This window comes from Nanorana parkeri, unplaced genomic scaffold (genome assembly GCF_000935625.1).
Source record: "Nanorana parkeri isolate BGI_ZX_2015 unplaced genomic scaffold, ASM93562v1 scaffold600, whole genome shotgun sequence".
NCBI classification, from domain to species: domain Eukaryota; kingdom Metazoa; phylum Chordata; class Amphibia; order Anura; family Dicroglossidae; genus Nanorana; species Nanorana parkeri.
The window spans coordinates 843,211-864,384 of NW_017306868.1; the positions used below are offsets into that span (position 1 = coordinate 843,211).

Genomic DNA, 21,174 nt, shown 5'->3' on the forward strand with positions numbered 1-21,174 from the left:
CTTGGCTCTCCAGCTGTGCTGAAACTACAAATCGCAACATGCTTCTGCCTCTGGGAGTCATGCCTGTGGCTTGCAATGCCTTATGGGATTTGTAGTTTCAGCACAGCTGGAGAGCCGAGGTTGCCTACCCCTGAGTTAATTGATTCTGGGTCATAGGGTTTTTTTTATACAGATGGCTAGGCTTACTGGAAAAAAATGTAATTGGCTGGAGTTTAACTTTAAGAAAACAAAAAGCTGCTGAAAAGGTATGAAGTGTGGCCAAATTCTGACACTACCCAAGAGGGAACTAAAAGCTAATGGTCTGCACTTCATACTTGTCAGCAACTTTTTGTTTTCTGAAAGTGAAAAAGTCACTCTAAATGAGACTTGTATTTATCTTCCTATCACCACATGAGGGCCATTGCACTTAATACAGACAGTTTGAAATAATAAATAAATCGCTAAAAGAAACAAAAACAACATTTGATGCAATTTGTTGCATGTGGAACAGCACATCTAAGTGTGGAACATTTTATTACTTTTGGGTTTAAGAGTACCCCAAGATACAACTGATGCCTATACAGTATATCAACATGTTTGGGTGTTTAATACAGACCTGTACAGGTATACTCAGTTCATCTAAAACTGCTTCAACTTTCGCTTTAAAAACTTCAGGCCTCAGTTTACCGCGGCTAATTCCCATCTGATTGGTTAAAAAAACCACCTGCCAGAACAGCAAAATAGATAGATCAGTAAATAGGAAGAACAACAGGATAAGAAAAATAGATACCAACAAAAAGTAACTTTGGAGCTCAGCTGTGGCCTCTATAAAAGATGGCCCTGTCTATCTACACAAATTTGTGAAAATCCTCAGCACCAAAGAAAAGTTGTGTGTTCAGTGTACCTGTGTTTATATGGTTCTTAGGTAGGTTTCACAGTGTGGATAAGATGCTCTGTTGGTTGGTTACTGTTGGCTAAATTATGTTCTTCATCAGCTGCCATTTTGAACTTAAGTTCAAAACAATATATCAATCAATCAGAAAAAGAATGTAAAATCTTAAACAGAACCAGTCACTAATTTGCATGTGTAATACTCTGAATCTTCACTCTTGAATTGTTATAATAATGCTGACTTATTAAATTGCTTCATCATATTCCTTCCCTGTCAGAGCAGAAACATCAGGATGTGAAGTCGACCTATTTCCTGTGTAAGCTCATCCATCATCTCTGCAGCCCCGGGGCTGTATAATTAGTTTTACCTTATAGCCATCTTTCAAGAGTTCTTTCAACTTTTTCGGAATTTCTGGATACAAAATTCTGCAAAATATAGAAACACGGACGGATTTTGTAATGACAGAAACACATTCAATAGATGCTGTCAAAATAAATGACTGAGGAACTAGACAAAACTTTATAGTAATTAAAATGATAATTTTTCTATCTATTCTATCTATAGGTGCAGTCTGGTAAGTCGTGTTACCCGCAAGGCCTTTATAGCTCCTGTAGACTCCAGCAAAGAGATATTTATAACATTGTTCCTAACTTTCATCCCACCCACAAGAATGACAAATTCAATAGGAAAAGGCGATGTAATTCCACACCACACCGAACATTCAGTTCACCAAACGGAGAGAATGGGTAGAAGGTATCAAAACATCTTGGAGCAGAAAGCACTCTATAAGGATGTTTTCACTCTCACCCCAAAACCAAACTCTCTGGGTCTGGAGTTTACAGTCTAGGGCTGCAGCTGACAATTATTTTCAAAATCGATTAGTTAGCCGATTATTAAGTTCGATTAATCGGATTTAAAAAAAAAAAAAAATTAAAAAAGGCTCCGGTGATGGACTACTAGTTTGTATTGAGATTGCAGTTCATCATAGGAGCAAGCTTGGAGCGGTGGAAGTAAAAAAAAAAAAAAAAAAGGGTGGTGTGCAATATAGTAAATTATACAGTGCAATGCAGAATACCACCAGCTATAGAGGAATAGAACACATTCAAGCAATACATTATACATACAGTGTATAATGTATTGCTGGGATTTGTATTCCTCTATAGCTGGTGGTACATTGCGCTCTATAATATACAGCACAATGTACCATCAGCTATAGAGGAATACAAATCCCACCATCCCAACGTTTTCTATCATCAATTATAATTGACTTAGTCATTTAGTTGCTGCAGCCCCACCACAGTCTTTATAAACTATTCATACCCAGCATAATTCCTGTTTCAGACTACAACAGACCTTAACCACCTCCTGTCCATGGACGTTCTTGAACGGCCGGATGTATATTACATCACTTCCTGCATTCAGTGTCACTCTCCGTTACAGAACACCGGTGAGAAGCTGGTGAAGCAGATCTCTGCTTCATCAGATTCTCTGGGGGTCCCTAGGTGACATTAGACCCCTGATGGCTCCATAAAGAGGACCTGTCATGAGAATTGGCTATCACATAGGGGATTTCTTAGTCCCCTATGTGATAGCAATACAGTGTAAAAAAAAAAAAACTAAGTCAAAAAAAATGTAAAGCATAAAAAAATAAAGAAGCTAAAAAAAATAAGTCACAAATAAAAAAAAATGTAAAATAACACAACATTTTTTTTTAAAGTCCCCCGCCCCCCCCCCCCACAAACATTACTGTTAACACTAAACTGATGAGCGTTAAAAGCTTTTAAAGCGTTGCCTAAGGCCAATTTTGGGAGTGGTCGTTTTCTGCGATTTCGCTGGCGCGTGCAATTTTAAAGCTTGACATGTTCGGTGTCTATTTACCCGACGTGATCCCATCTTTTATATTTTTGGGATAAAATGATCATTTAAAAAGGCATATTCCACATTTTGCAAATAAATTAATACACCCACATAATAAAATAAAGATGTTTTATTTTTTTGAATGGAGCCCGCAAAGCATTGAAAGTGCAGGTACAATTCACAAGTTCTGCAGACTATTTACCTAGCCCAGAGTCTGTACGGAGGTAGGGACTTTCAGTTATGGAGCTGAAGAAAGTATACAATGGACTAAAAGTGGGATGATGTCACCGCAGTTGTGCTCCATTGCGGTCTATGAGTCTCTATGCCAAGGTAGCAGATGGAACTTGTAGTCTTCCATTCACAGATCAGTGTGAATAGATGATGTGGCTGTGCAGGCAGAGACATGCACAGTTGTTCCGAATTGTAAAAAAAATAAATACAAGATGCTACAGGGAAAAGGACCCTGTGATTCAAGTAAGAGGAGGGGGGCCTGTTTGATGTTTGGGAGCTGTGACCATGTTTCATGTTAACCCTAAATTTGGGTGTAAGATGGTCAGAGAGGTAGAATTAGCCTTTAACACACTATTTCTATCTCATATCTTTAGATCCTGTTCAATGGGTTATAGTGCCACCTACAGGAGAAAGATGCTACGTACAAAACAAAAAAAACAGCCTAGGGTTGGCCCCTACTAGTGGCCAACACACCCAGACTACTAGAGAACTCAAGTTTCCCAGAAGGGATATAAAATCCTGTTTTTTTTTGTTTTTGATAAATTGCTGGAATAGGCAGGCAGTAATCTGCCATGTGGAGATTTTGTTGAGACAGCCCTGCAACTGCACAAGGCAGCATATCAGAGTTTACACATGGATGCTTATATGACTGTACAATTTGGAAATAGCTTATCATAGTGCTCTTTTTCAGGCTAGAAGTGCCCCACAGCCTTAGCTCTACACTGGGTAGAGGGGATTGGTAAGATCGCAGGTCCCCATTACCAAAGCACCGTAACAACCTCTCCCCCTATCTTGCTGTGCCGGCTGTTTTTCCTGTGGAGGTCAGAGAAGCACTGGTGAGCTGTATGTTCTGTACCTCATCTCCCTCCGGCAAGAATTCTCAAGGATCAAGACTGCAGTCTTGTCTCATGATTGCACCCACTTTACAGCACAGCATGGCCCTTCCTGAGAGTGTTTTACATTGAGGTGAACATGTAACCAGTGGTTCATCCCTGCCTGTCACAGTATTTTACCTTCCATAGGTCGATGGGGCCCTGGATCCCTCCTGTGGCTGCTTGTCCCACTTATGCATGTGGGCACAGAGCATGTTTTGCTTAGGCCCTTATTGCTGTGATGGACTGTGAAGTTTAATCCTTCTCTCATTTAGCGTAATGCTCCAGCAGGCATTATCACTGGGCTTCCAGGCCATTTTGGAAGAGGACATACCTCCTTCTAGACACAATTTGACCAGGTGCAGTTGTGATGACCTGGACATTTTCACTTTCCCTGAGTGCTGCAGTCATGGAGAAAAGTAAGGTAATTATGTGTCATTCAACCTCTGCTACTGAACACACGGTGGTTCCTTCCTTTTTTGCAAGTACTGCTCCGGTATAGCTAGTAACATGCCTGGCACTTCCAAGTCAGGGCCGGCATTTGGGGTGTTCGAGCTGTGCTGCTGCACAGGGCGCCATGGCAACAAGGGCGCCAGGCGGCCGACACAGCTCGTTCTCTGGGCGGCACAGCCTGTAACTTCTCTCCTCCTCAGCGCTCAGCTTCAACGCTGTCTTTCTCCTCGGATCCCCGCTGCCTCTGCCCATACAGGAAGCGGGGATCCCAGGAGAAAATGTCCACTGAAGCAGGAGGCAGTGCTGCCTGTTGTCAGGGTGGTCGAGCGGTGAGGAGGAGAGAAGCTGCAGCTGTCAGGACGCCCGAGCAGAGCCGCTGTCATCCTGTCAGTTTCAGGATGACAGCAGCTCTGTGCGTGGCTGAGCGGAGGATCGGTAAATATCTGTGATATTTACCGATCCTCTGTGCAGAACAAAACACTGGAGTGATCAACTGATCACTCCAATGTTTGTAAATAACCAGGAACACATAGTAGTATGTGTATCCAGTAATGAATGAACAGGAAGTGCTTTACATCACTTCCTGTTCATTTGTGAATTTCTGAATGGGTAGTAGCACTTACTATAGAGGCTTCTACCCATTCATAAACTGTTGATAGTAAATATTTTACTATCATCAGTTTCTGAATGAATGGGAAGCCTCTGTACTGAGTGTTTTCCATTCATTTAGAACAGATGCTGCAGAAAAAGAAATTGAGGACTTTGTGTCAATTTCTGATTTTCAGAGCAGCTTTGGGTATAGGTATTCACATATATTCACATTTATTCTTACTTTATTCATTTAATTTATTACTAAATTTTATTTTTCCAGAAGCGCAGATTTGTTTACATTCTTTGAAAAATAGCCCCCCCCACCAGTGGTGGATTCCCGTGTCTCGACTTAAAAAGGGTCACCGTTTCCCTCAGGAAGGAGTCCTCTTCTTTCAAGGACGCCACAGCACAAAAACAGGCTGCAGGGACCGGTCTAGAAGTCAGGCAGGACTGAGAAGAGGTTATTCCTCGAGGGGAACCCCCTAGAATACAGTATTGCAAAGCAAACCGTTTAGGAGGAGGAGTTTTTCGGGGTGGTCCCAGTCACAGTAAAACACTGGCTGTAAAAGAGTAAGGACAGGGAAGGTTTTGGCAGGTTTAGACATTTTTAGGGAATTTAGGCCTTTTGTAAGGTTGACACAGGCAGCTCTAACTGTAAATAATTATGCACCACGACCACAAGGACAGAGATGGCATCCTTAAGCTTGGAAGAGATGTCATGAAACTGGTCCTCTTCCTGGGCTGAATCCACAGAACTGGAAGTAGCCCCTTCTTTTTCAAGGAGTGCACAAACAGAGAAAGAAAGGTCAGAGGGAGACTCTGAAGGTGAGGGGGTCCGCTTATGCCCCCATGGTCTGTGCACGCATTAATTTCACCAAAACAGCAGTAAATTCTTCCCTGTGCAGGATAGAAAATGGTGCCCTGGAGAGAACTGGAAAGGACCCTGAGGCGGGGAGTGAAGGGGAGTAGTACAGCTTAGGGCTAGCAGCATTCCCATAAGGGACAGAACCCTTCCCAGAACCGTTGTTAGGCTGATGATGCAGAGAATAGGTCTGAAATGATGACTCTCTGCATCAATACACTATGAATGGAGTGCCATTTTGATACCCTCTCCTTAGGGGGTGGGGCCATAATGTCCTGCATTCATACGATGCCTTGGTTTTTCCTGAATTAGTGACACTGGGTGTCATTCAACCATGACAACTGACCACATCTTGCAGCGAAAAGGAAGTACTGCAGGGACAGCTCTGAATTAAAAGGTCAGTATTGCAGTGGAGATGCTTTCTTTTATATTGCCCAGAGTTGAGCTTAACATTTCATGTATGATAAATTAATAAATGTTACCTCCAGTCATCAGCACTGGTTGGGAAGACTTTTCCTGACTTTGTAGTGATAATCGTTCCATCAATGTCAAATCCAGCAATCTGCAAATGAAAGGTGATTCATTAAAAAAAACAACATTTCTCCGGCTGTGCAGAGGCTACTTCAAATGCGGACAGAAGACTAGAGTGTTTTCTTCCTCTCAGTAAAAAGCAGGATAATTATTTTGAACTATCATACTTTATAATATAATTGCACCCAAACATTTGTTTCTGAACTAGGACATTCTCGCAGGCGGACTTTTTTTTTTTACCACTTACATACATACATACACACACTGTACAGTTATGCCAACTGTATATGTCAGAATAGGCAGTGATGAAAAGCATCTCAGCTCTGTGTTATTTTCCCTAATTCCTGATCAATGTGACTTGCGCAGTTGGGAGTGTAAATCTGCCCAATAAAGCACAGACAACAGTAGAAAACTTACAGCTGTCCTAAGTACCTACGCTACACTAAAAAGGTATGAACAGATTCAGTTTAAAGCCTTAGTTCTCAACTGGTGGGTCGTGACCAAAAAGTGGGTCGCGACCCCATGTTCAGTGGGTCGCCTCGTGCCGTCTACTTTTCTTGGTGAGAGGCTTCTTAGCCTCCCCCTAGCACAGCACTGTCAGTTCCCACGCCAAGCAACAATTCATATGCTGCTCGGCGCCAAGTGTCAGCTTGACGTGGGGCGGGATGGAGATATGGCCGTGAGGGAGCTCCATCCATACATGCATTGCTTACAGCTTCCTCGCATGTCTTGTAGAGGTACCAGGACCATCACGTTCTGGCTCCCAGCATCTCTACGGGGCACGCATGGGAGTTATACAAGCAATGCACATATGGATGGAGCTCCGTCACAGCACAGCAGCCCACACTGGACCCCAGGTTGAGGATCCAATCCAGTTTTCATAATGTAGGGAGACTGGGTGGAGCTTAAAAGAAAAAAAATTATATATTTTTTTTGAGTGTATATGTGTGTGAGATTGCGTCTGTGGTTGTGTGTGTCTGTCAGTGTATTTGAGGGCACGTTCACACTAATGCAGTGTGTTCATCGAACAGTCCTGTGTGGTTAACGCACTGTACCATACAATTGCACCTACTGGACCTTCTGGTGCGGGAGGTGCGTTGCCATTCATTTGAATGGCACCCCAAACACACCTCCTGCCCACAGTTCAATCGCCCAAACCGGAACGCCCAGTACTGTGCGTTCCATTGCAGTGCGCTCCTATGGGGTTCTCTGTCTCCTCCCACCCAGGAGGGGGGTTTCTCTTCGGGAGATCCCCCTGCCTAGTGCTGTGAGGGACCCGCTCCGGCAGGTCCCCGAAGGAAATGGGTCCACCGGCCTTCAGGTTGGTGGGCCAACAGTCTCAACCCCTGTCAGGAGCCTTGCACCCCGGGGGGTCGGGGAAGTAGGTCCCTTCTTTGGAAGGACCTTGCACCCTTGTGCACGTTTTTGTGTGCTGTGATTTCACGGTTCACTTTTTTTGTTCACAGGGGGAAGTTTGTTTTGATGCACGTCCACAGGCTTCGAAAAAACAAACAAAACACTAGGTTATCAGCTTATCCAAACACATAATGAGTAATACAAGCTGCCAGCTGTGCAGTACTGCAATCTGCTGTGATTCCAGTGGCTATCTGGAGCAGTAGTAACAGAGCTGAAGGTAAGATCCACATGCTGGGTTCAATACCGCCACTGCAAAATGTGCAAGGAGCAAGCTTCAACCACTTCCTACAAGTGTGTGCCAGAGAATGGTCCCCTTTGGGAACTGGATTAAAAAGAAGGTTCCTAGTGCCTAAAATCTTGCCAGCCCATATCAAAGATGTCGGCAGACAAAAGCAAAACCATGCAATATAGTTAAAGTAAGGTGTGGGCCCAGGCTAGCATTAAGTAGTTATAGGGACACCAAGAGACACTGCAGTAGTCTCACCATACAGCCTATTCACTACTCCTGGTGATTAAGGATGGGCTCGGGCGTGTTTGCAGCTCCACGTGCCGAGCCCGCCAGGAAGCTGACAGCGCCAATCACAGGTACTGAGACATTTTCCCGGTCCGCAGCTGCAGAGATCGGGAAATGTCTCAGTGCCTGTGATTGGCGCTGCCAGCTTCCTGGCAGACTCGGCACGTGGAGCTGCAAACACGTCCGAGCCCATCCTTACTGGTGATCTCTCAGTGACTACCCACAATCTGAAAGTCTGCCATGTAATGAGCCAGGTGAGGCTGCTGCAGTAGTTTAGTATGATGCATGCAGAACAGGGAACTGTGCAGTGCACATCCAAGTCTTGGTTGCTGGGTATGAACAATGGTGATGGCTACTTCAATGACTCAATCAGAATCTGGGGGTTCAGTATGTCATGGGGGAACAAAATAGTAGTCGCAATGAATATCTTAATCTGAGGGTTCAGTAAAACACTGCATGAAAAACATTGGCTGCTGGGTCGCATTTCCAAAATCCGAGGGTTTGGTATGACACTGCCAGCAGCACTTGATAGAAGAATTTCCAGTTTGAAAGTCTTGATCCAGCAGAGCTGGATCTGGAGTGACAACCTACCTCCCCAGGATACTTAGCAAAACTGGGTGTGTTCAGTACATGCAGGGGTAGCCAGGCTAAATGGGGCTGTGTTCTTTACTATGCCTAGAGTCCTGGTATAGTGAGGCAACAGCTACTCCCATCTGTAGAAGATTTACTAATCGTGCCCCCCCCAAGGAATGCTGGGAGAAATGATTTTTTTTTTACAGTGAGGAAGTGTTAGAACCACTCGTTAGGTCACAGTTCAGGAGGTAAAGGGAAATATTATGTGCAGGGTTACAGTTAAAAAAAAAAAATTCAAAAAAAGGGGAAAAAGAACCCAAACTCTTTCCCACACTATGCTGTATTGGTTGGGGTCAGCCTATAAATCTCAAATAATGCAAAAAACACCCAGTGTATTTCTGTGTCCCCCGTCCCCCCACACTTACCTGCGGTCAGTCATCTCCTCTGCTGGTACTGGGAAGATACATGGCTTTCCCTGAAATTCCTGCTCGAGGGTATTCAGGGCATTCCTGGGCTCCTTCTGCCATCAGTCAAAGTGTAACAGTGTGAGCGGGGGGCATGGCTTGCAGCAAGCTGTGTGCTTCTATGGACGCACACAACTAGCAGCGGGAACGCGCACACACGGGTGTCTCCTCAGTAGCCGGCTTCCTGATGGAGACACCCGCAAACAGGAAGGGGGGGGGGGGCAATCGGTTTGGGGACAGCTACAAAAAAAATAAACATTTTTAAAGCAGAAACAAATGTAATTTCAAGCAAGTCTGGCCCTCAGAATAAAAAAAATGAAAGTTTAATATCACTTTAAAGCATTTTAAGTGATCATTTGTTCTGTTTTAGTAAGATAAGCCTTCTAGTCTCATAATATACCGAGTACAGTGGCTTACTGGTTTGCACTTTTAGGATCTTATATTTGATTTTCACCAGGAACACTATCCTCAAGAAACTTGTATGTTCTCCCTGCAACTTATATGTTCTCCTGTGCAGATTTAACCGGGACATTCTGGTCTCCTTCCACTGCCCTAAACATACTGGTAGCTTAACTGATTAGTGTGTCTGAATATTGTGGGTTCAATTGATGGGGCAGGGACTGGTGTTAATGTTTTGATATTGTCTGAGGTAATGCCACTCTACCCAAAAACGAAATATCATTTGAATTGATCACTGCTTAAATGATAAGCTGTGATTTGAGTGTTTGTGTACCTTGGAAGAAGCTTGCACACCTTTCTTGTTAAACACCAGGAGCTTTCCATGCTCTTCCCAAACGTCCTTACTGCAGGTTCCACCCCTCAGTGTGTCTCGGGATTCATGAGGTAGTTTAGTATTAGTGCTATTAGCTCTGGCTGCTAACTCTTGAAATTCTTTCAGTTTACTGGAAATGCCTTCTTTGTCTGAATCATCACTATCTTCTGCTGCTTTCAATTCGGATTCCTGGCACTTTGATCTCTTACTGCTTGGTTCCAATTCACCATCTTCCTCTTGCTCTCTTTTCTTCTGGTTTTCCGATGGAGCCCCACCAAAAAAGTCCTTTATTGTCTTCTTTGGGGAAGTAGCTGGACGAGGCTTTTTGTTCACTTGTGAGCCAGGCTTTGGCTTTGCAGACAGTTTGGTATTTTGGGGGTTCTCTTTATTAAAAAATAGAGTGTAAGGATATAAAGAGTTTACCAAGAAGAGGGTCTGATCCTCATTCATGAGAGTGCTTTCTCCATGCTTTAATTTCTGCTCTCCTATGGCGGTAGGGTTTGCACCAAGCTAGAAGAAAGCACATTTATTTACTCCGATATAAAATCCATTGTAATTTAGGCAACAAAATGACCAAAAAAAGCCACGTCCCTGTTAGTAATGTGCTAGACTACTGTAGTGCACAGAAATATAATATAATACCCAATTTTTTGTAAAATATGAAAGACGGGATCACGCCGGGTAAATAGATACCAAACATGTCAAGCTTTAAAATTGCGTTCGCCGTGAAGCCGCAAAAAAAGTTGATACCCAAAATTTCCCATAGGGAACATTTTAAGCGCTTTTACCGCTCATCAGTTTAGTGCTAACAATGATTGACAGCGCTAGAATTATTGCTCTGTCGAACGTTCGCGGCGATATTTAACATGTGGCGCAATTGTCGTTTTCGCACGTAGGTGCAAGGACGCTTGTGTATGTGCGGGCACGTGGGGGGCCGGGGACCTAAAAACATTTATTTGGCATTTTTTTTTCTTATATGTTACTTTAATTTTTAAACACTTTTTTTTTTTTTTACACTAATCCTATTGCTTTACATAGGGGGCTAACAAGTGAAATAGCAGATAGGGTGTGACAGGTCCTCTTTATGGAGACATCAGGGGTCTTTTAGACACCTAATGTCACCTAGGGACCCCAAAGAAGCTGAGGAAGCAGAGATCTGCTTCCCCAGCTTCATCTCCTGGCTCCAAGAGCCGGAGACTGTGTACTTCTGGGTCCAGTGATCGGAGAGAGATCCGCTGAATCTCTCTCCGATCATTGCGGGGAGACCCGCCGAGCCGCTCCCGGGAGCCACACGGGGACAACGGTGCCCGGGGAAGACAGCGGCAGCCAAGGGGGGGAGGCCGCCGCACGGTACAAACGATCCGGGCGCCTGTACAGATGCCGGATCGCTTGTAAATTACCAGCAATCGCCTGCTGTTAAGAGCGGTACCAAGAACACGGCTGCTTGTTTTAACCACTTCAAGGGGGGGGGGAGGCTGTACAGACGCCGGATTGCTTGTATATTAACAGCAATCGCCTGCGGTTAAAAGCAGTTTTAACCACTTTATCGGGCTGCCGTCTATAGATGTATTGCGGCCCGGAAGTGGTTAAGTAAACCTCAAATTAAAGTTTAGGCCACTTTATGAAACCTGCTGAATCCTAAAATGTAGAAACATATCCGACACTTGGAAACCACGGGTCCTGTGGAACTCAAGCTCAAAATCACATGGTTGAGTGCACTGATGAGATGATGTCAGCAGAGTCTATAAAGTAAATTAAAACTATGCTGACGTTGCACTAGTAATGCAGAGGGACACACAACTTAACATGAAACAATGCATGACCTGTTTCCTCATAAAATTTTGAGTTTAGGTCCAGTATAAAGTGAACCTGTCAGGACAGGGATCCACCACTGCTAACTTGTTTTTGACAGTGCATGCTCCAAGCCAATTCCCATTATGCTTGCTTCTTAATTGAATCACCAGCACAGGACAAGCGTGTGCATATCAGTAGCTCCGACACCTTAGATACACATGCTTGTTCCAGATCAGTGGCTTCAAAAAAGGAGATGGAAGAATAAGAATAACAGCACTGCAGGATGCACTGTCACAAACATGTCAAACTGTGGCTTCCATATTTTTCTTCTAACAGGTTCCTTCCAAGTGAACAATATCTCTAAGAACTTTTCCAGATTCTTTTATAGGAAATGATACAATAAAAGTTTCCCTTACCTGAGTGACACGAACAACTCTCCTGTCAATATTTGCCACAAGTTCCACTGTAAAACAAAAAAAGGATGACAGTTCATGTAATACAGCTACTTTCACCACAACACTTCTAACCCTGAGAACAACATTCTGTGAGGTATTTGCCCAAACGTGTTCAGACAAATTCACATTTTAGCCTTGCCTTGGCTGATGTTCAGAGAAGGTGCATGCACTGTAAATGGACAACAATACAGCATTTTCTAGCTGTTGCACAATCTATTCATTCAGCAAAACTGCATGTACTGCTGGTTAGTTCTGTGAGAATTACCCAGCTGTTGGGTGAATAGGGCAACATCAAATGTTCTTCTGTTCGAATGTTCTTCAAATATTATGGGTAGTAATAAAATTAGGTTAATTCTTAAAGAGTATGAAATGAGTAAAATCGGGAGAATGTCACATTATGGCCACTAGATAGAGTTGAAGATTATAGGAAATAAACATATCTTAGTAACACGAGATACCACGTAACAATTTTAGAGAACATTGGAGGGAATTAAGGTGACATTAAACTCAGAAGCTAAATCCTAAAAATACATTCAAGTGTCTTATCTATTGACAAAAATGTATCTTATTTGTGTATCAGTCAGCTGCAGATCCTCAAATCATCTCTGAATTCATGCTGACAATGTCCTTCATTCTGGAGGGTGGCTATCTTTGTTCCCCATGGTCCCTGTCTGTGTTATAAAGTAGCCACCGCTCCAAGCTCGCTCCTGTGATAGACTACAGTCTAAATACAAATTAGTAAATTAAAGGAGAATTATGAGGCGAGTGATTTTCACTCAGCCTCATAATCTGAGCCGACCTGTGACAATGAAACTGTCACAGGTCGGCTCAGTAGATCGGGAAGTGAGCGAACACATACCGGCGCTCGCTCACTTCTCGATCTATCCCTGCAGAGAGCCGTGACTGTCACTCACAGCTCCCTGCAGGGATTCCCCCCTCCACTGTCCTATCCTCCAGTGCTGACTGGCGGAACAGACGGGGGAGGGGGCGGGTACAGTTGGCTCTGCCTTTAGATAGGCAGAGCCAGCTGTCACTCACGCATCTGGGTGGATCCAGACAGAATTGTCGGGATCCGTTCCGGGTGCGGCGTTTCAGTATACTGCGAGCTGTAGCTTGCGGTATACTGAGCTTAGGGTGACGGGAGGACGCTAGTTTGTGTCCTTCCATTACCCTTAGGAGAACTATGGGGAAAAGCCCTAACCCCATAGTTCTCCTTTAAACGTGAGATTGTAGTCTAACACGGGAGCGAGCTTGGAGCGGTGGCTACTTTACAACAAACACAGGGACCACTGGGAACATAAGTAGCCACCCTCCAGAAGGAAGGACAGTGTTAGCCTAAATTCAGAGATGATTTGGGGATCCACAGCTGAGTGACACACAAATAAGCTACAATTGTATTAATAGCTGAGGTACTTGAATGCAATGCATTTCATCTCTGTATTTAGCTGTTTACCTGAAGTTCAGCTTCAATACATCAAACTATTTTATTAAGCTGCACCGGTGCAAGCAGGGCAGCCATCAGGGGGGTTCGGCCGATACTCATGTAAGGATCAGAGCCCACCATAGACAGTCTCAGATGGGCTGTGCAGCATCTATGGTGGGCTCTGCAGGGTCACTCTCAGGTGGGTCCTGTGTCCAGCACATCGCTAAGCCCTGCGTCGAGCGCGTCTCTAAGCCCGTGTCCAGCGGGGGCCGGGGGCTGGCCTGACCTAAAGCCGTGTAAGGGGCCCCAAAATTTCTGACGGCTGCCCTGAGTGCAAGTACCTTATCTAATGTGATATCAGTCAATGCAAAAAAGATATATAATCCAGTTTAAACATAGATCATCACTTATTTGAAATGTTATCGTTCCCATAGTTTTTTTTGATGTGCATCTAATCCTGAACCTTCCAATAAATACATATACATTTTAGATGGTATCCTGAAATATCCTCTCTCCTTGGACCCCTCGATCCTTATCGGAGGCCGCCTTTCCTCCAGTCCTCGGACACCAATGTAAGTGACATTTTTTTCCTTTGCGAGCGTACACACAGGTTATTGCGCCCTCTTGTGTCTTTTTAGTTGCATCAATTACAGGTGCCTCCTCCTGGTCTCTAGGGCTGCATACCACACCACTTCCAAATTCCACCCGAGAGCGCTGTACATTGTTTTTGTTGTTATCCTGACTAGAGACCTACCTTGATTCTTGGAGCATTTCCTGTCTGAGATGCCGGTCTGGGGACTTCTTCCTAGATTAACAGCTACACCATCAGGGAGCTCAATAGGACTGTGCTTTCTATCCACACTTCCTATGAAGCACTTCATTTCCAAGCAAGCACCACTTTAACTGAGTGCAATTCACCTACTGATACAAAGACATTGCAGGTTGAGAGAAGAAAAAGTAATCACATTAAAAGCAAAAAGTTTACATTTCAAATTAACCCAACCCATGTTACAGTATGAAATAATGCAAACTGTTCTATACTTCAAAGAATAAAGTGCTCGGGTAGAAAAGTGCAGCAGCTAATCCTATAAACATTTATGTATAAGCTGCCACATGATTGCTCTGGGGTCTATTTATAAAAGTTTCGGTGTGCGGACATTCATCTGTCTGTATTTTATGGCATTCATTTTCAAAGAGCAGTACCTCTATGCCTAATGCAGCAAATGAACGAATCTTGTTTGCTAATGAAAACTCTCTCCAAAGCTTTTAATGGGTGAATGTTGTTTGAAAATGATGGGTGAATTCCCTGAAAACGATGGATCCTCTTTGAAAATTCTGGGTGAATAGCACGAATACGCTTTAAAAACGATAAACAAGATTTGCCTGTAAAATGACAAGGTCTATTTACAAAAAAACAATCAACATAGCTTATTCATCCAGTGAAACTGCATGTACATTTGTTCTGTGCGAGTCAACCAGATGTAGTGGAAACGTGGCAAAAGCAAATGTTTAGTAAAATGTATCTTATGGTTGAATGTTCTGCAATTGGTTCATTCATACAGACAAGTACAAGTTTAGAAATTTATTTAGTATTAAAAAAAAGATTTTTTGTACATACTCAATGCACCAGTAAAACCAACACCCAATAAACGTCTAAAGAATGGTCATTGCAACAACCCGTTCACTCATAAAAAACACACACATGAATGGGGAAAATACTGCATTTTGGCCACTAGATGGAGCTGAGAATCATGGGAAATAAATGTATTTTAGCAATGATATACAGTTCAAAAGAACACAAACTATTTCTATCCACGTAGTATCAATGGATACATATATATGCTCAGGGCCTCAAGCGGTCTCTTTTATTGCAACACTGTATCTCCATACTAACATGTATTTATATAATGCCGGATGGTCCTCAAACATCTTTGAGGACCATCCGGCATTATATAATACGCTGATCAGCTCGTCCCAGAGTGAATGTGTGAGTGAACGGGTTGTTGCAATGACCATTCTTTAGACGTTTATTGGGTGTTGGTTTTACTGGTACATTGAGTATGTCCAAAAAATCTTTTTTTTAATACTAAATAAATTTATAAACTTGTACTAAATATTAATTCTCCGACCCTTTTTTGACCAGCTGCACTTTGAGTTGACTCCTATTGGTTCATCTCACTCCTTTTTTCCAATCAGGTCCGCCTAAAAAAAAAAAATCAACAGGCGGACCTGATCGGAATGCCCGTGTGAATGAGGCCTTAGAGCTTTAAAAAAAAAATGGTGGAAAAGCAGCAAAGAGTTGAACTCCGGACAAAAACTATTTTTGCACATTAGAAATAAATGACCAATGAGGACATGTTCCCATCTCTGGTGGCTACAGCGCTCATTAACCCCTTAAGGACAAAGGCCTTTTTTCATTTTTTGTTTGCATGTTATAATCCACATTTTAGGCCTGAAAATTACTTAATAAAATGTGTAGCGCAATCGTCATTTTCGAACGTAGTTTACGTGACCACGCGCGTGCTAAACAATATTTTATTATTATTTGTACATTTAATGTATTTAATATTATTTTTAAAACTGGTTTGTTTGTTTAACTTTACTTTAATTGCCATCACATAGGGGAGCTTACAAGCCCCCCATGTGATAGCATATTGGTGGTGAAAGGTGATACTGGGGATCCAAAAGACCTCTAGTATCACCTTTCCACTCTAAATAAGCTATTGAAATGCAGACCAGAAGTGATGCAATACGCATCGCTCCCGGTCCCATAGAACGGGGAGATCGGTGAATGGACGTTCACCAATCTCCTTCCCACTGATACCCGGGACACTGGTCCCAAGCCCGTAAGAGGGGCAGCAGAGCCCGGGACACACGGCTGGGGTGTCGGCGGCCACTTTACTGGATCGTGGAAGCGATCTGGCGGCAGGCGGCTCTTCTGAATAGAGTCCCGGCGGAGTCTGATTAACCCCTTCAGGATTCATGATGGGATTATCCCGTCATGGGTCGTGAAGGGCTTAAGGGCCTGTTCATACCAGGTTAGTTGGGACCGCCGGGATCGGCACATCAGTACTGTTTCCACTCATCGGAAACTGGCAGCCAAACGTTCAGCTCGGCTTGCTGCCATGAACCAGCCCCAAAGGTTCACCTTTTGCAAACAGGACAGTGCAGGCTGAATGAAACCAAGGATTCAAGAATAAGTTCACCTTTTGCAAAAATGAAATAAATGCATATTTGATCATATAAAAATATCAGTTAGGAGAGATGGGGGGAAGGACAGCTGGACAGAAATAAGGACAGCTCTACTGCATCTAACCAGAGCGAGGACGGCTGGACGCTGTATGAGGTGATTTAATGCTGTTTTAAGTCCAGCCGTTCTTCCCCATGTCTAATTGAAACTCCGTACCTCAGTATGAAGCTCTGCCTGGGAGAGAATGTTCAGAAGCCTGAGCTCTGCAGCCCTGATAGAGTGATCATATTGCAGTGCTTTCCAGGCTTGAATGCAAAAATTAAAGAAAAGTAATATTTTTTGTTAAATTATTAAATATGCATTTCTTAAATTTTTGCAAAAGGTGAATGTATCCTTTAATCCTTAGTTTCATTCAGCCGGCACTGCCCTGTTGGAGCCGAACTCCGACACTGAGATTTCTAGTTCCATCTTCAGTACGCTGATCAGTGAGTCACCCCATCCCCCATTCAGAAAAAGCCTTGCCATCTTTTCACAAAATGTTGTTTACAGAAAGGTGTTCTGTGATTGGAGGAGGTTTGGATCAACGTCGCTATCTACCCTCATCCAATCACAGACTGCCTTGTGTGCTGTGAAAACGATGCAAAGCTTTTTCTGAAAGGAAAGAGGGGGTACAGCAAGTGACTCATTGTGATCATCGGTACCAACAGGAGAGTGCAGGCTGAATGAAACGAAGATATTTGTCCCAGATACCATTATTACTGAATCCCAAATTTCAGGTTGTCACAAGAACAGAAATACAGGGGAAATCTTCCAATTGGGGGCCCTAGTTTTGGTGACCCTGCTGATTACTAAGGATTTCCCTCACTTTGGAGGGATTTTTTTTTCACTTCCTTTTGTGGCTATGGAGAGGAAGTTAAGAGAAATCTCCCCAATGGGATACAGGTGGCAAACTGACATGGGTTATAAGGCTACCTGACTATATCCCCGCTGCCTCAACCCATACGTTTTAATGCATTTTACTAAGCCTGAAAACATTACAATGTGACGTGCTAGGACAGGCAGTATCATTGGCTTTAGCACAACTGTTGGTCATCGGTTTCCACGCAAATTATTGTGTAACATTGAAATGAACTGAATGCAGGTTCAGAGTACTGCAGTAGAATGTTTTAACCGGGCACACAGCCCGGTCCCCGGTCCAGAGAACTGATAAAGACAAATTCCATAGTACAAGGATAAACAACATTCCACCGTGTCCCAACATAGAATTCCAATACATGACAGTGACTGTCACAATCTTATGCACAGCGTGCCAGCCCAGGTGACCCCCCCATCCCACAATGCAATTCCCGCCCCCCAACACCAGCTAGCTACACAGACCCGCACTGATGCCGCTGACTTCCGCACTCCGCCGCTAATTGGTGTCACATCCTTTACATTCCGACAGCTCAGGAGACGCGCAGAACTGTTCCGGCTTCTAAATGTCCTGAACTGTCTCACAGAAGCTGGACCTTAGGCAAACTGGAACATTTTCTTGCAGAAATAACTACGTGGAAATGTTTCACCTGCCAAAGGATTAGCAGTTATCTTCTGTCCGTCTTGTTGTCCAGACATTCCTGCTGCACAGCATAGTAAGGAGGGTGAACCCATTATTCCCTTGCAGTGTCACCTACCTGCTCATGCTGTAGTTGTAAAAGAGCCGAGTGTTGTACCATTTTCAACAAAAGCAGATGTTTGGATTATGGGCGCGTTCACATCAGGGCTATGCATTAATCGTGCAGTTGCTGCAATACCATGCAGCGTGGTGCAGTTGAAAAAAGTAATGCATTGCGGTCAGGAGGAGCGTTTGAGGTGCCATTGAAATGAACTGCACCTCAATTCACCTGCCACGCTGTAAGGGCCTGTTCATGCCAGGTCTGTGCAATTAAAGCACAGTACCATGCCACGCACCTACCGTGTGTTAACAGTGCGGGAGGTGTGTTGCAGTACCATTCATTCGAATGCCACTCCAAATGCACCTCCTTTCCGCAATACCTTGCGTTGATCAGTGCAGAAAAAATAATCTTGTAAGATCTTGGGAAAAAGTCTATTCATTCTTTTCTCTACACGGATCTGGCGCTGACGTCATTAGTAAGCAGGCTGTGAAAATGTGGAAGAAAAAGTTGGCCACCAGTGGTGTCTTCTACTGAAAATGGCAGAGCAAGAGTAGAGGAGAAGGAGAAGAGTCACATTAGCTTGTGGCAACATGAAGGCCAGAAACATATCTTCCAACTTTCTGTTATTTGATGCCTAGGATGATTTCTTCCCAGGAAGGGGGGGTCGGTGACTGACAATGGTCTCACTGGGGGGATTTGATGGGCGGCAGCGGATGCCGGACCATACTGTCAGAGTGGCAACATGAAGGCCAGAAACATATCTTCCAACTTTCTGTTATTTGATGCCTAGGATGATTTCTTCCCAGGAAGGGGGGGTCGGTGACTGACAATGGTCTCACTGGGGGGATTTGATGGGCGGCAGCGGATGCCGGACCATACTGTCAGTGGCTCTGTCTGGTGTCCCGCCTAGCTCACTAACATCTCTAGGCAAAAAAAACTCAAAGCTGCCTAATTATAGGGGCAGCCCTGAGTACAAAGTATATAGGTAAAGCATACACTGGAAAAAACATTTTTCTGGATTTTTGTTCCATTTTCTAATAGTTAATAGGATGAAATCGACAATTGTTTCGACTGTAGTGACAAAAAAAATTGAAGAATGGAAGGATGGAAATTTTTTCTTGAACAACAAATTTCTAACAGCGAATGTGGTTTTCATTTAAGAAACTCCATTTCATGCCAGAATCAAATGTTACAGACTGCCTTGTGTGCTGTGAAAACGATGCAAAGCTTTTTCTGAAAGGAAAGAGGGGGTACAGCAAGTGACTCATTGTGATCATCGGTACCAACAGGAGAGTGCAGGCTGAATGAAACGAAGATATTTGTCCCAGATACCATTATTACTGAATCCCAAATTTCAGGTTGTCACAAGAACAGAAATACAGGGGAAATCTTCCAATTGGGGGCCCTAGTTTTGGTGACCCTGCTGATTACTAAGGATTTCCCTCACTTTGGAGGGATTTTTTTTTCACTTCCTTTTGTGGCTATGGAGAGGAAGTTAAGAGAAATCTCCCCAATGGGATACAGGTGGCAAACTGACATGGGTTATAAGGCTACCTGACTATATCCCCGCTGCCTCAACCCATACGTTTTAATGCATTTTACTAAGCCTGAAAACATTACAATGTGACGTGCTAGGACAGGCAGTATCATTGGCTTTAGCACAACTGTTGGTCATCGGTTTCCACGCAAATTATTGTGTAACATTGAAATGAACTGAATGCAGGTTCAGAGTACTGCAGTAGAATGTTTTAACCGGGCACACAGCCCGGTCCCCGGTCCAGAGAACTGATAAAGACAAATTCCATAGTACAAGGATAAACAACATTCCACCGTGTCCCAACATAGAATTCCAATACATGACAGTGACTGTCACAATCTTATGCACAGCGTGCCAGCCCAGGTGACCCCCCCATCCCACAATGCAATTCCCGCCCCCCAACACCAGCTAGCTACACAGACCCGCACTGATGCCGCTGACTTCCGCACTCCGCCGCTAATTGGTGTCACATCCTTTACATTCCGACAGCTCAGGAGACGCGCAGAACTGTTCCGGCTTCTAAATGTCCTGAACTGTCTCACAGAAGCTGGACCTTAGGCAAACTGGAACATTTTCTTGCAGAAATAACTACGTGGAAATGTTTCACCTGCCAAAGGATTAGCAGTTATCTTCTGTCCGTCTTGTTGTCCAGACATTCCTGCTGCACAGCATAGTAAGGAGGGTGAACCCATTATTCCCTTGCAGTGTCACCTACCTGCTCATGCTGTAGTTGTAAAAGAGCCGAGTGTTGTACCATTTTCAACAAAAGCAGATGTTTGGATTATGGGCGCGTTCACATCAGGGCTATGCATTAATCGTGCAGTTGCTGCAATACCATGCAGCGTGGTGCAGTTGAAAAAAGTAATGCATTGCGGTCAGGAGGAGCGTTTGAGGTGCCATTGAAATGAACTGCACCTCAATTCACCTGCCACGCTGTAAGGGCCTGTTCATGCCAGGTCTGTGCAATTAAAGCACAGTACCATGCCACGCACCTACCGTGTGTTAACAGTGCGGGAGGTGTGTTGCAGTACCATTCATTCGAATGCCACTCCAAATGCACCTCCTTTCCGCAATACCTTGCGTTGATCAGTGCAGAAAAAATAATCTTGTAAGATC

General features: G+C 43.9%; 1 protein-coding gene across 2 annotated transcripts in view; it reads right to left on the reverse strand.

Moving 5' to 3' along the window:
• Positions 1–20,524, reverse strand: part of PNKP (polynucleotide kinase 3'-phosphatase) — a 41,670-nt gene extending 21,146 nt beyond the window's left edge. Inside the window, exons 1-7 of one of the 2 annotated variants that reach the window (XM_018562795.1) lie at positions 20,481–20,524; positions 14,434–14,582; positions 12,218–12,264; positions 9,969–10,517; positions 6,220–6,299; positions 1,239–1,296; positions 596–703 (exon numbers count right to left, since the gene is read on the reverse strand). In XM_018562795.1, the coding sequence (XP_018418297.1) occupies positions 596–703; positions 1,239–1,296; positions 6,220–6,299; positions 9,969–10,517; positions 12,218–12,264; positions 14,434–14,560 (969 nt within the window). In that variant the 5' untranslated portion in view covers positions 14,561–14,582; positions 20,481–20,524. Of the gene's footprint in view, positions 1–595; positions 704–1,238; positions 1,297–6,219; positions 6,300–9,968; positions 10,518–12,217; positions 12,265–14,433; positions 14,583–18,246; positions 18,309–20,480 lie in introns of those variants that run through there. The other variant, XM_018562794.1, reaches the window with a different exon arrangement.
• Positions 20,525–21,174: the final 650 nt, after the last annotated feature.